The sequence below is a fragment of the Protomyctophum bolini genome (genome assembly GCF_963924005.1).
Source record: "Protomyctophum bolini genome assembly, chromosome: 12".
Classification (NCBI taxonomy): Eukaryota; Metazoa; Chordata; class Actinopteri; order Myctophiformes; family Myctophidae; genus Protomyctophum; species Protomyctophum bolini.
In genome coordinates this window covers 25,544,857-25,558,586 of record NC_137873.1, presented here as the reverse complement: position 1 = coordinate 25,558,586, position 13,730 = coordinate 25,544,857, and the positions used below count along the sequence as shown (strand labels likewise).

At 43.2% G+C, this 13,730-nt stretch overlaps 1 protein-coding gene across 2 annotated transcripts in view; it reads left to right on the top strand.

Annotated features, from left to right (window-relative positions):
- LOC308325725 (polyamine-transporting ATPase 13A3-like) overlaps positions 1-2,786 on the top strand; it is a 33,269-nt gene extending 30,483 nt beyond the window's left edge. For both annotated transcript variants that reach the window (XM_080778385.1, XM_080778384.1), the window contains 3 exons: positions 107-187; positions 560-649; positions 911-2,786. In XM_080778385.1, the coding sequence (XP_080634511.1) occupies positions 107-187; positions 560-649; positions 911-1,093 (354 nt within the window). In that variant the 3' untranslated portion in view covers positions 1,094-2,786. The remainder of the gene's footprint in view (positions 1-106; positions 188-559; positions 650-910) is intronic.
- The last annotated feature ends 10,944 nt before the right edge of the window (positions 2,787-13,730 follow it).

The following is a 13,730-nucleotide window of genomic DNA, read 5'->3' as shown; positions in this document are numbered from 1 at the left end:
CAGTGTGAATACATTGATGTCTGTGAAAAAAATCACAAGAAGTGAACAGTGTGACATTGCTGGTGCCATCATCCCCTCCTCAACCCACTGCTCTGCCTCCCCTCAGATCGTCTGTGTTCCCCATGACTGGCGTGTCACGATGGTCATCATTGTCATAGTGAATGCGTTCGTGTCCTTCATGTTCGAGGTATGCTTTAAGCCTAATTTCCACATTGAAGTCCTGATCTACAAGCCAACGACATGTTGCAGCGCAACATAATGTTAGCTTGCAAGCTTGTAGAGCAGTTATTTTTGGCACGCAACATCCTCGTGAGGTTTATGTTGTTTACAATCAATCAATAGTCAATCTTTCATTTATTTACAGAATGTGATCGCTCATATCTAATCAATCAGTGCCAATGAATCACCTTTCAACAATAGCCAATCAAACCGAACCGGTTTGATGTGGAGTGTTTTATTTTTATGATTTTCTGTTTGTTTCTGGCCGGTGGTGGTTCATGTCTGTTACAATCCAATCATCTGCTGCTGTTTTATGATTGACCGACATCTTCTCTCTCAGACGTTGGTCCTTGATATCATCTTATGGAGGCTGGTGTTCAGCCGAGACAAGCATGGTGCCGGGCGGCGCACTCCTGACACACCTCATCAGGTCGGGAAGTGCCTACACTTTAACTCTAGCTTTGCTGTTTCCATGTCACTTCCTCACTGATCCATGTGAATTCTAATCACACAAACCATTCAGAAGAGCCATCCGTCATCTCTAGTATTCTTTCCTCATGTCATGTTATCTCTGGAAGGTCTAAGTGCAGTATTTGTAAATGCAGTATATTCTACTGTATATTCACTCATGCATATTTTTCCTTTGACGTCAATAATAACAGTTAAATTACATTGATCCTCATCTTCCCAGTCAGCTAATCATCGCTGGGGCTCAACCTTCTCGTCCTGGCTGTTCTGCCAGAGAAACAAAACCCCAAAGACACACTACATGCAACTGGCCCTGGAGCTGCAAGATGACCCGGACTGGCCACCCAAACCTTCCACTGTCACCTACGCCAGCACACCCCACACCAACGTTACCGTCCCCATGTGACCCCAGAGCAGACAAGGCTGCTCGTAGAGCCACAGAACTGACCACATTTAACCGAATGTAAACATTGTCTACCAACATCATAATGCGGAGCCATCATCACAGGGACTCTAACAAAATGTGACGTTGTCAACTAACTTCAGATGAGACTAGTAACGTGATCTTGCGTAGATGTTCCTGGGACCATAAGCCAGCCAGACCCCAAGCACCAAATAAGAACTTTGACCAGTCATGGCCTTAAACAAAGCTTGAGATTTATTCTACGTGGATAACTGCAAGAGCTTCCATTTGCTGAATTACTGTACTTAATTTCCCATGATGCAATTCATGAGCGGCAGTGTTCAAGTCACAACACGATCACTCAGCGTTCGTATCAATAACTAGATCTTAAAGATACTAGCATCACACTACTGAAACTTGAATTGCTTGGCTGTGTTCACACTCTGCGTGAAGGTTTGTCGGGAAAAAAAATCTTTCTGCACATTGTGCTTGTATGTAAATGGTATTTGACAAATGAAAACTCTATACTTTCAACATTCACTGTATGTCATTGTGAAAGAAAATGTATGTCCTCGAGTGATTTCACTTTGTGACCACAAGAACAACATGCAGGTTTTGCTGTCTGAGCCAATTTATACTTCGTCAAACGACACTGTCACTCTACACTTTTTCAGTTGACTATCAGACTTTTCCATCAAGCAACAAAGCATTAATTAGACCTTGGAACAGATCCTGACATTGTGATGCCAGCAGACCCGGGCATAATGATTGTAATAAGTGTTTGAAGTATTTGTGTCATGTCTTTATTATTGTTAGACTAACCTCAAAATGAACACTGTTTGTGAGGGATTGATGAACTGTTTAACCACTTAATCCCAATTTTAGACTTTATCATAATGGTGGTGTTGCATGGCAAACATTTTTAATTTTCACTAGTATTGGACTGAAAGTCTGAACGAGTTTGACCAGGTTCAAAGTGGTCAGGCTTTTAAAGTCTAAACAGGTTTGACCAGTATTCCACTAACAGTGTTTCACAGTGTCTTAATTACTGCTGCTAAAAGATATTTAGAGAAAGGAAAGGGAGGGTTCTCTTGTTCAGGATGATATTGGAGCAAAACAAATATGTTTTTATCTGTTAGCAGGATGGAATTTTATCTTTTTGTATTTCTTTGTTGTTGTTTTTTAACATGACTGGTACTGTTTATAGTTTCCAGCAACTGAAAACGTTCCATTTTAATCTTGATTCATACAGCATTTTGCACGACGAGCGTCGCACGATTAAAATGATGTTTGATAAAAGAACACCTCAGGCTCTGATGTGGACCAGCGACGGCATCGTGCAATGGTGTATAAATAAGGCATTATTCTTGTACGTGTCTATTAGAACGGGCCTAGCATTCTAATGACTGAGCTTCTTCCCGTGGAAGAGAAAAGAAAATCTAAACTGGTGCCTGTGTGTGTGTGTGTGTGTGTGTGTGTGTGTGTGTGTGTGTGTGTGTGTGTGTGTGTGTGTGTGTGCGCGCGCGCGCGCGTGCGCGGATAAGAAAGGGAATGTTCCAACAAACCATATTCCCAGTGAAAATAATATTTAAAGAAAACTGCTAAATGTGAATCAGTATGAACTAAACATGTGTATTGATTGCTTAACTGAAATCATACCAATTAACACCATTAAACTATTGCACATGACCTGTAATGCTGCTTTGATTAAAGGCAATCATTTTCAAAAGATTTACCTTATACTGTGTCTATAACTTTTTATAATTTTATGTTCAGTTTCAACTTCATTTGATTATTATAATGTCAATTATTTCGTTGGAAATCTTACAGACTGATGCAACTGTAATAATAAGCAGTGGAACATTAACATCATTAGTGCAAAAACATTACAAAACTTTGTTGCATTGAGGGTACTTGTAATACAGTATCTCTTTGAAGTTCCCTTACCGTCCAACAGACTGACTCAAATCCACCACTTACAGTAGACTATTTATATATCAACAAACTTCCCTGTGTTTGCCCTGTACAACTTCCATTACATTTCTCAGTAAATCAGTGTGATTTCCATTACATTTCTCAATAAATTTGCGTATTAAGCCACTCTTGCGTTCTTCGTGGGGGGCTGACCCATGGTCACACTTTTTCAGTCTATACTCACTGATCAATTATGGGCTTTCCCAGCCTCCTCGCTGCCTGGCATATGGGTGCTTAAAGGCACGAGAGTGGAGGAGAAAGAGGGGTATCATTTCATGTGGAGATCAGGGCCTACAGGCAGTGAATGGGTGGATTTAACGTGGACTGTGAATAAGAGAAAGGGGGTCCTTGGCTGTGCCAGTGAAAGGAATCTCCCACAGATGAGAGAAGAGCCTGTTTCAGGAATATTCATGATGAGAAGATGACGAGGTGTCATGAATTGATGGTGCGTCCGTATTCTGCGCGTGCGGATCATCTTTTTGGTAAACAGTGATGTGTTAGGAGGAAGGACGTGTTGCCTTCGGTCCGTGTTTGCGATGTAGTTTTCGAGACAGTGTTGCCTCTCCACAAAGCAATATGGGTTCTTGTGTTCTTGCCGCTGTATTCCTTTTGTATTGATGGAGCAGCAGATGGAAGAGGGCAGAACAACATAAAGAACCCAAAACACAGCCTTTCTTTCTCACAGCCAGCTACCCTGCGAGAAAGCCTTTCTCAAGCTTGCGCTCAGACTTTGTGCTATTTCAAACATTTTAGACTCGGCTGCTTTCTCTTTGACCCATACGTTTTATTGTCCGAGTCCTGTACTTTTGAGGTTTGTGCCTATGGAATACACACACGCCCTTTGTTGTTGGATTCTTTACTTCCAATGGTTTCCACAAAGCCTTCGGCCTGGCTCAGACTTCAGGCCTGCAGAATTACCGGCAGACAGTGGAGTTTAGTTTTTGCCACTATAACTCATTCTCTCATGAGTTGGCACCAGACTCTGTTGGAAACATTTGGGCACTAGTTCATCTCTTGTCTCACAAAGACTGAATGCGACCTCAACATCTCCAAACACACGCACGGTCACGTCGCATGCACATGCACACACTGGGGGTTGTATATTGGAGTCCCATATTTACGAATATTGTGTCAAATGGGGGCCAGTAGGCCATTAATGCATATCAAACTGGGGGTCATTGAAATAAATAAATAAAAAGCTTGAGAAACACTGCTCGCACACACATACTTGCACACACAGCTTCTCCTTCACGGAGTTTGCATGCAAGTCTGTCTCCTGCAACACTGTTTGGAGTTATTGGACAGTCATAAGGCCATTGCTCTGATTGATAGTCCGGCCACAAGGCCGACCTGCTGCTCACTTACGGTTGGCTTCATTGTATGGATGACACAAAGGCCTCCATGTCTGGTAAAAGGCCTGCTGAGGTCTGTGGGCAAGCAGACGGACACAAAGCCTCGCTCCTCCTTCCTGTCCCCTTAGCATGAGCTTCGTCCATGCTCCTTTATGGCATCCCTGTCCCCTCCTGTTATCAGGGCCTTCCCGTCCTGAATGGGCTCCGTGGTTGGTCAATAAATTCAGTGATTCAGGGGGTGGACAGTTGCAGCCGTGTTAGCGTTTGTTCACAGGCTTGTTGGAGGGACGGGCCCCGCCCAGGAGCTCTTTGTGTCCCCCGGTCCCTCGACAGGTTAGAAGTCAATGGAGGGCCTTGTGCTGAGGTGGCAGGGGCAGGGATGGAGCCGCCTCTCACATGCCGTTCACACAGGGGGAGGACCAGCTCATATCGCAGTGACACTTGTTAGTCTGGGGCCACACAGTGCTACGGCGTTGCCTCTCTCTCTCCCAGAGGGCCCGCACAGGATCCGTCTCTTTAAGCATACTAATGGTTAGGGCTGCAGGGTTGCGCTGGGGTAACGTGATCTGTGCTCAGAGGCCTGGAGTGACCACACACTGAATAGAAGTTTGCCAGTGTGTCTTACAATCTCATTTTACATGTCAAACTCACAATGAAATGAGGTCAGGCCTTCATTGGCCATACCATTTAAACACTCTGCAGAAATGGAGATATAATCTCGTAGTTTAGACTGAAAGTAGCGCTGATGCTGTTTTGTGGTGTTCTCTGAGGACGATGGCATAGTATGGCGCACAGCTGATTGAGTATTTACCAGTTTCTCAGGCTCGGCTTTGGCAAAGTATGGGAACAGCCAAACAGTGATCTTTGAGGGAGAATAGGAGAGAGAGAGAGAGATTGATCCATAGATAGAGAAACAGACAAATAGAGGAGGGCTTTAGGAGACAGAAAAAAGACGACCAGAGACTGAAGGGGGACTTAGAGCCACGACTGAGGGCTAACTGTCATGAGAAGATGAGAGTTGCCATGGACACCCAGGAGCCACCCAGCAAGCATGTGAGCAGTGGAGGCTCAGGGGGGCCAAGGGGCCAGAGGCCTGGGCTAGTGGATCACATGCACTAACCAGGGATTATGTGCATAAGTGATGAGCACTAAGCCGGCAGGTGAAGAAGAGAGGCCCGCGGGAACAAGAAGCGCGCCTTCCCTCAGGACAGCTCGCCATCCCCTGGAAAAAAAAATCCCCCATGTGAGGCTGATCTCCAGCGTGAAGGGGACTCAGCCAGAGGTCCTCAAGCACTGAAAGGGCATTCCCCACAGGCTGCTTTCACTGCGTAAGTGGCCAAAACGGGGTCTTGTGAGTCATCTTGAGTGGCAAGAATGGGACATCTTCACATTCATAAATCCCAACGCAAACACACTCATGAATATGGACTCGGACAAGCACTGCAGGCTTTTTGGGTTTGTTCCGGGTTGACTTTGTCACACCACATAAAACTTTGCCGTAGAAAGAAGGGCGTGACACATTTCCCGCGGTTTTTCAGACTTGCAGTCCAACAAAACAATAAAACAAACACAATCACTACTAGATAACAATTCATAGCACATTAATACAAGTGAAGAGAGTAATAACAACTGTGATCTGTTTAGAAAAACCGGTAAAGAACGGGTGTCTTGAGTGGCAAGAATCGGACATCTTCACATTGATAAATCCCAACGCAAACACACTCATGAATATGGACTCGGACAAGCACTGCATTGGTCATTGGTTAGACACAATGACTTATTGTCATTGGGTGGTAGACCCAAAATCCAGTATTGTACATTATCAATTTTCAGGTTTTTGCTACCTATCTGCATACTATCTGCTGTACTCATTCTTATTCAATGTATAAGTAACACATAGTCACATTTAGATAAGAACCAAATCTCTATAAAGTTTGTGAAGGCTGACAAAGAAAGACTGAACTTCCAGATTATGTCTTAGTTGAATATATACACCACCCTCTCCCTCTGTATATGTTCACTTTTAAACAGCCATAATCAACATGTTAAGAAGTTGGTTCACGTAGTAAAGCGAATGCGATGCTTATAATATCCATAGCCTTACAGGAATGTGTTTGAACCTTGAACACACAAAGAAATCACATTCCCATGGTCTACTGAGTGAAACATCATAGTTAACCAACCCCTCCCAATACCTTTTCAAAGCAATGGTATCCTTGGACATATTAACATGTAAATACACTTAGATACTTTGACAATGCACTGAAATGCATATAATCTACATGTTAACTAGCGCTTTAAAGCATTAGCACTGCTGAATGTGGTTTAGAAACACTTTCATGTCTGGGTTTTAAAAATTAAATGTGAGGCCTCTCTTAGAGTCTGTAAAAGCGTTTTTCAATTTGATGAGGGATAAAGCGATGGCCAGGCGATTCCTTTTCAAAGACGAGACCTGGAGTTCAATAAGACTTCAATCTCATTGCTTTTGCCTCAAAGTTGAATATCTAAATGGTGGCTTTTTAAGAAAGAGCCCACGTTAGATGACAGATGGCAAGTTGTTATGGTCCTATAGAGAAACTACCAGTTGCTACAGTTCCCCTTTCTGCGCCTCAGCTTCATGATAAAGACACATTTTACTTTGCTTTGAACAGTTGAAATACATTGTTTTTGCCGTTCCGACAAAGCGAATTAGCCTTATAAGGCAACACCATTGTCTAGGTTTACTGACTTGAAATAAACCAACGCAAAGACTGTGCAAGATTGTTGACAAACATGAGCTGAGATGAGTCTCCTAATCTCCCAGCTCTTTTTTCTATTTCTTCATTGCCGTATAAACACTGTTGAATAAGCTGAAAAAAACACAAGCCTCAGTCTGCAGCCTCTTATCTTGCACAAGGTTTAATCTTATGCCCTCTACCCTTTTACATCCATGCCTCCAGTAAATTCAACCATATTTTCGATTCAATGTGTTGTCACGACAACCAGTTATTTCCCATCCTTCAGCCTGCCTCTCCCCTCCTCCTCAATTCCATTGATACCACTACCCAACCCCCCCCCCCACCCCCCCTCTTTTTTTTTGTCCAAATAAAACAAAGCGCAGAGTGAATGTGCTCTGAGGTAGGTAAATGTATTCAGTGACATCAGCCAGGACAAATCTATTCTGCCGGATTCCTGTACCACTTGTTTCCAGCCTTGTCTGGGGGACGGACCCTCTGTTGGGTCCATTGTGCGACGTGTATTCCACACAGGCCCGCAATTAATGGAGGCCTTGTCTAAGGCTTCTGGAGCAGAAACTGCTGTTGGGGAGGGGGACAAAAGAGCGGGCTGGGCTCCGGGTTGGGAGTTGCTATGGGCTCCCCCAATTCCCTCTTTAAAGGGGAATTCAAAGGCAAGAGAGAGGCGTACGGAGTGAGCGGATCCCTGGGTGAGATGTTTAAGTGATCCCCTCCCCATCTGGCCAGGGATGTTTTCATACTGGCGCTTGAAAGGGAACTTTCCCTGTATTTGATGATGAGGTTGGTCATTTCGCTGCCCAGCTTGCTTTGACGATGTGATGGAGCGCAGTGCTGTCCGCCGAGGTGACGACATGGTTGGACAGGCCCAAATGACCCCCTTTAGGACCATTTGGGTAATGGACCCAATAATGGACCCTTATGGGTCCATTAGGGTTAGGGTTAGTCTTTCTGAGTTAAATTAACATTTCAGATTTGCTTTGGGCTGTCGAGCAACCCCTTATATGTGCAACCTACAGTATCCACTGTACAGTTGTTATCTGGACATTGCAGGATTGTTTGTGGATTATATTCATCTGTGTTATATTTATCATCTACTTCTACTCGAACACCCTCCTCAAGGGAGTTGATTTGACTCCTGTCCTGCTGTGATCACATGAGTTGAAGTGAGCACTGACTGCAGTATATTTTAGTTAACATATTCCCAGGGGTAATGGCCATTCTAATCCACAACAACACATAAATTCCCTCCTCCTAGGAACGTCGCCAGTTAGTGGCTACCAGACATATGTTAGCCTTTGATAGCATCCTAGCCCTTCCACTGACAATATAGCTGTGCTCTCATCTGTCCCTTGGTTCCCACACTGATAACCGACCAGGAGTGTGCCGTAAAAACCATAGCCCTACATCACTGTCCGGTGTCCACAATAAATGGTCCTCTGTTCGAGAACAGCAAATAATTGATAAGGCATGTTATTATGTGTTATTGGGTGCTACCAGACTTCCTCTCATATGTGCATGAAAAAGAAGAAAAAAACACTGTGTTACATGAAAACCTAAACATTTAGCAGGTTAATTAACCATATTACACAGTGATCTGTACAAATAAATGATGCAGTAAAGAAGTAGTAACAGCTGAGCTTACTCTATCCAGAGCTAACATACAGTATAAAGTCCAGTGTTGCAGGCTGCCACAAAATCTCTAATATTAACTTCAAAACAAGTGGCATGTTAAATTAAGGGGTATTCTACGTATACACCCCACGTCTTGTGATATGCACTGCAATGTTAAAAATATGACATCACAATATGGTTAACCATGTTTAGTGTACATGTTTAGAATTAGAAATATGACATCCCTGATTAAGCTAAAACTCCTGTTCTGTTTTTTGGTTGGCTAACCAGGGAGCCACTTGTGCACTCCTCTCTTGAAACCAAGACGAAACTCTATTGGAGGCAAAACCTTGACCTGGCTTCTGGGGTCATTTCACCTCTGAGGCCGGGTGAGCTTTAGGGACGGCGTCTGAAGTCTATCAAGGAGGATAGATAGAGTCGTTGCTCTGGTGATAAACCTGTACCACAGGGACATGGGAGCTCTCTGGAGCGCAATGAGACACAGATGTCAGTCAGACATCAATGAACCAAGAACCACTCAGCCACAGAACCACTGTTTCAACATGAAACAAGATAACAAGATGATGTTTAAAAATCACACCCGTGTGAAGTGAGGGGTGGGGGGCGCTCTTATCACCATAAATCATCTCATTCTGGCCAATCACAATTTGAATTCTCACTTTTCTGTCTTCACTTGTCTGCCCCGGCATAGAGTAATAAAAGGATAGAGACTGAACCGGAGCGACAGCCCCGCCCTCCCGCTAAATACTTCCGCATTTGACCACCACCAAATTTTGGTGGTCAAAAGCGGAAGTGCAAACGAGCGCTCAATGTTAAAGACCAGCTGCACAGGGTTTCCTCGTCATGAATCCACGGGTCTGCCTGCAGTTCACGCTCCAACCACTAGGGCCGAGTGCTTCACCGCTGGAGAGCCCCACTGGGGGCTTGGTCTGCCCTCACTTTTATCTGGGGTGAACAGCCAATCACAAGCCAATGTTTGTGTTTACACAAACCCGGAAAGCTGGACACCTCAAAAATGTATGCTGAGAACTACTAACATATACAGTAAAGGTTAATACTACACTATATTTCAATATGCCTCAAGGAACCATACAGTAGGTGCAAAAACAATTACTTATGATGTCTTTTGATATTGTCTATTATTTAAGTTGCAGTTCAAATAACAGACAGAGAGGGACCTGCGGTGTCAGGGTTGATAGATGTCAAGGTGGATGAAGCCAAGGGGAAATTTAGTTTCAGCTTCATTCAGATGATGGCTGCTCAGATGGATTATGATGAGGGCGGTTGGGAGTTAAGTGTGATGCTCAAGGACAATTTGACATGCATGTACAGTACTGTACAGTATTTTTGGAAGGCCAGGGCACATTACATTTGTACACAACTCTCTGCTCATCATCATTTTTTGACCGCGGTCGAGATCATGGATTTCACAATGCCATTCCAGACTTTCCGGTCCTTCATTGCCATCTCCAGTTCCTGCTTACTGATGCATGTGTCCCTAGCGATGACATCAGGGAACGACAGTTTTCTACCTCTGGTCTGCTTTGAGGCAGGATTCCAGAGAAGAAGGAAGATATAACCTCATTGTCAGCTCTGTAACAATGGCCGGCAAACTGTGTTCTTCTGGATCGGACTAGTGAAGAAACATGGGGAAGGTTGCCATATGAGATTAGTCGATTGGGTAGCTCTTCCAAGACAGATTTTGTGCTCTCATTAGAAGGCGGGTGTAAGTGCCATCCAACCGTTTCTGAGAGCCATAGAGTAGAATCGGCTCAACGGTCGTCCTAAATATTTTTACTTTGACGTTTGAACATCTTACTAAGCTGGGCTGACCAGATCTTATGCATGTCATTGCAAGCTGTCCTAATTTGAAAGTCCTTTTAGGAAGAAGATATATACTTGTAGTCATCAACTCTCCGTTAGTACAGCTTGACAGCTACAACACAGAAAACAGGCCCATCTCTGCTCCACCAAGCCAGGCCAGAGAAGGCTTTGGCTTTTTATTAAATAGATGGATTGGATGGGTGGATATCAAAATCAATCCGTCTTGAAAAATTAGACCTTTACTGATTCTGAGCGAAATTCAATTGTCATAGCTGACATAGCAGAAATGTAACCGTGAAATACAGGCAAGAGTAGAGAGATAGAAAAGAATAAGGTACTGTAACAAACATTTTCATAAGTTGGATATAAGTCAATTGTTTGTTACTACGAGCTTGTAATATGCTAAAAGACAATATCATGATCATGTGGCACAAATCTTCGCTGGAACTACATACCGGTATTTTCAGATGGTAGGGGGGCAGCGGCCAAATACAGATAATTCTGGAGGTCCTTGACATGGAAAAGGTTGAGCACCACTGACATAGAAACATAGGATTTAGAAGCCTTTAAAAAAAAAAAAAAACTGGCTGGAAGCAAAACCACAACATGCGGCTGTCTGTGAAACAATCTGGTAGTAAGTGATTTGAAAACCAGGGTTTAGGTATATACTGTGGAGGTTGATGAGCTAATGGCAGGCAGGTGGGGGTGATGAGGGAAACTGCAAGCAGGTGTGCCAAGCTGGAAGCTGGAGCCGTGCATGCCTACACCCACACAAACGCCCACTCACAAAGACAAATAGACAAACAAGGACATTAATTGCTGTCACTGTATGGACTTGGACACTGTTTGTGACTGTGTAAAATATGTGATTTAGGGTGGAAGATTGGTGATTATATAAAGAGATTAAGAGAACAGTAGACTTCCGACTGAAAGTACTGTCACAGTTCAAATAGCAGCACAGAAAAATTACATAAAACATTTAAAATCACCTTCCACCTCCATAGAGTTTTACTGTATTTTATTTTATTTTCATGTACTGTACAAGGGAACTGAGGGAACTGATCCGATGTGAAGCAGGAGGTTACTGAACTGATGAGGAGACATGAACAGCAGGGGGGCCTAATTCTGCATGCTATACTCCTTATCTCTAAACCTCTTTTTACTATTTTGAAAACATTTTAAAATTGTTCAACTAGCTGATCTACATCGACACGTTGTGAGCTTGTAAGTAGATTGGCTAACTTAAAAAAAAAAATCAAAATACTCTGTGTGGGGGTACCCAGGGGTTCCCCGGAATTTCCAGACGCAGCCAGGGTGCCGGCCCGGTTTCCGGCAAGCCGCTCCGTGTTCAAAACGGTTGAGAAATGACAGAGACCGACTGTGGGGGTCCCTGTACTGTACTGTACTGTACTGTACTGTACTGTACTGTACTGTACTGTACTGTACTGTACTGTACTGTACTGTCACACCCGAAATCACTTAATGGCTGCTAAAAACTCAGCTTCCCATCATGAAGCTTAACAGCGCCACTTTGACACCTGTTGGTACTCTAAACATACATACATACTGTACGTACATACACACACACACACACACACACACATGCACACACACACACACACACACATACACACATATGATGGCGCTATAACAGGCCGTTCTGGAAAATTTTGGGCAGAGTTTCATCGTTGGCATCCAGGGAGTGTGTGCGAAATTTGGCATCGACCGGGTTAAGAATAAACTTTTTTGTCTCCAACTCTCCACCAGGCCGAAGGCATGGGGAGAGAGTATGTTTTGCACTCCGTTGCATGTTTGTGTGTCAGTCCATCCGTCTGTCCGTGAGTGTATGTCCGTCCGTCTGTGTACAACTAATCTCCGGCACCGTTAAGAGGAAGGGACAAAAATCTCAGAGACAGTGAACAGCGTGGATGTTTTACTGTCGACACCACCAGAACCCAAGACCAGAGCTGAATTCTTACAATATTCATGTCCATCACACTCTATAGATCCAAACATAGCACATCAACGCCTATCTAAAGGGAACAGAAAAGTAACAAGGATGAACAGACAACAACCATATCCTCATTAGCCTGGCATGGCCAGACTAATATCACTGAGCTGAGGGCTTTTCTTGTATTATTTTTGCACTGGCATGATTCATCTGGTTTCCTGAGTGGAGTAAAAAATAATGCAGTAGTCAAGATATCAGCAGGACTCCTGTGCTCCTGATATCTTTTTTTATTTTATTATGAAAGTGAATTTGGATTTATTTAATTATAAATGATGGTCTTTTAAGGATTTCTATGGTGACACTGTTGTGTTGTTATTGTTATTAAATAGATCAGAGGCTGTGTTTGGCTCAAGAATAAGAATAAAGAAGAATCCAAACAAGTTAACTGTTCTGTTAATGTAAAAATCTAGTGCAGCGGTTCTCAAACCTTTTCATGTCAAGGAAAAAACGAGGGAAACGAGGGCGAGATGGATTATGGGCGACGGTACCTGTACCGTGTCAAGGACCCCCAGATTAATATGGCCACAGACCCCCATTTGAAAATGTTTTGGGACCCCTGTACAAGATGTGTCTATTTTTTTTATAGCCAATCTACAAGCTAACAAATGTCACATTGCTGTGAGGTTGTAGATTGATTATTTTCAAATAGCCTATGTACAGTAGCCTATAGATATGTTTAAAGTGGTTGAATAGATTTTAATGCTATAGTGACTATAGCATTAAAATAGTAGACTATAGTATAAAATAGTAGACTATAGTATAGTCTACTATTTAGTCAGGGACCCCCTGCCTGGAACCCCCTCAAGGACCCCTGGGGGTCCCCGGACCCCACTTTGAGAACCACTGATCTATCTATAATTTGTTAATAATCTGTTTTATTATTATGGAAGATTTTTTTTTTCTTGTTTTCTGTTATTTTGTGCTTGGGTTTGATAATCCAATAAATAACACTCGATTGATTTATGTTTTTCATGTGTAGCCTAAATCCCCTGAATAAACATTTCCTAAAACACAGAACTGTTGGAATTTCACGATTCTATTTTATTTAGTGATGTGTAGGCTATAACCAATTAGTGTCTGTGTATGCCCGTATTGTGTTTGCATTATTATCC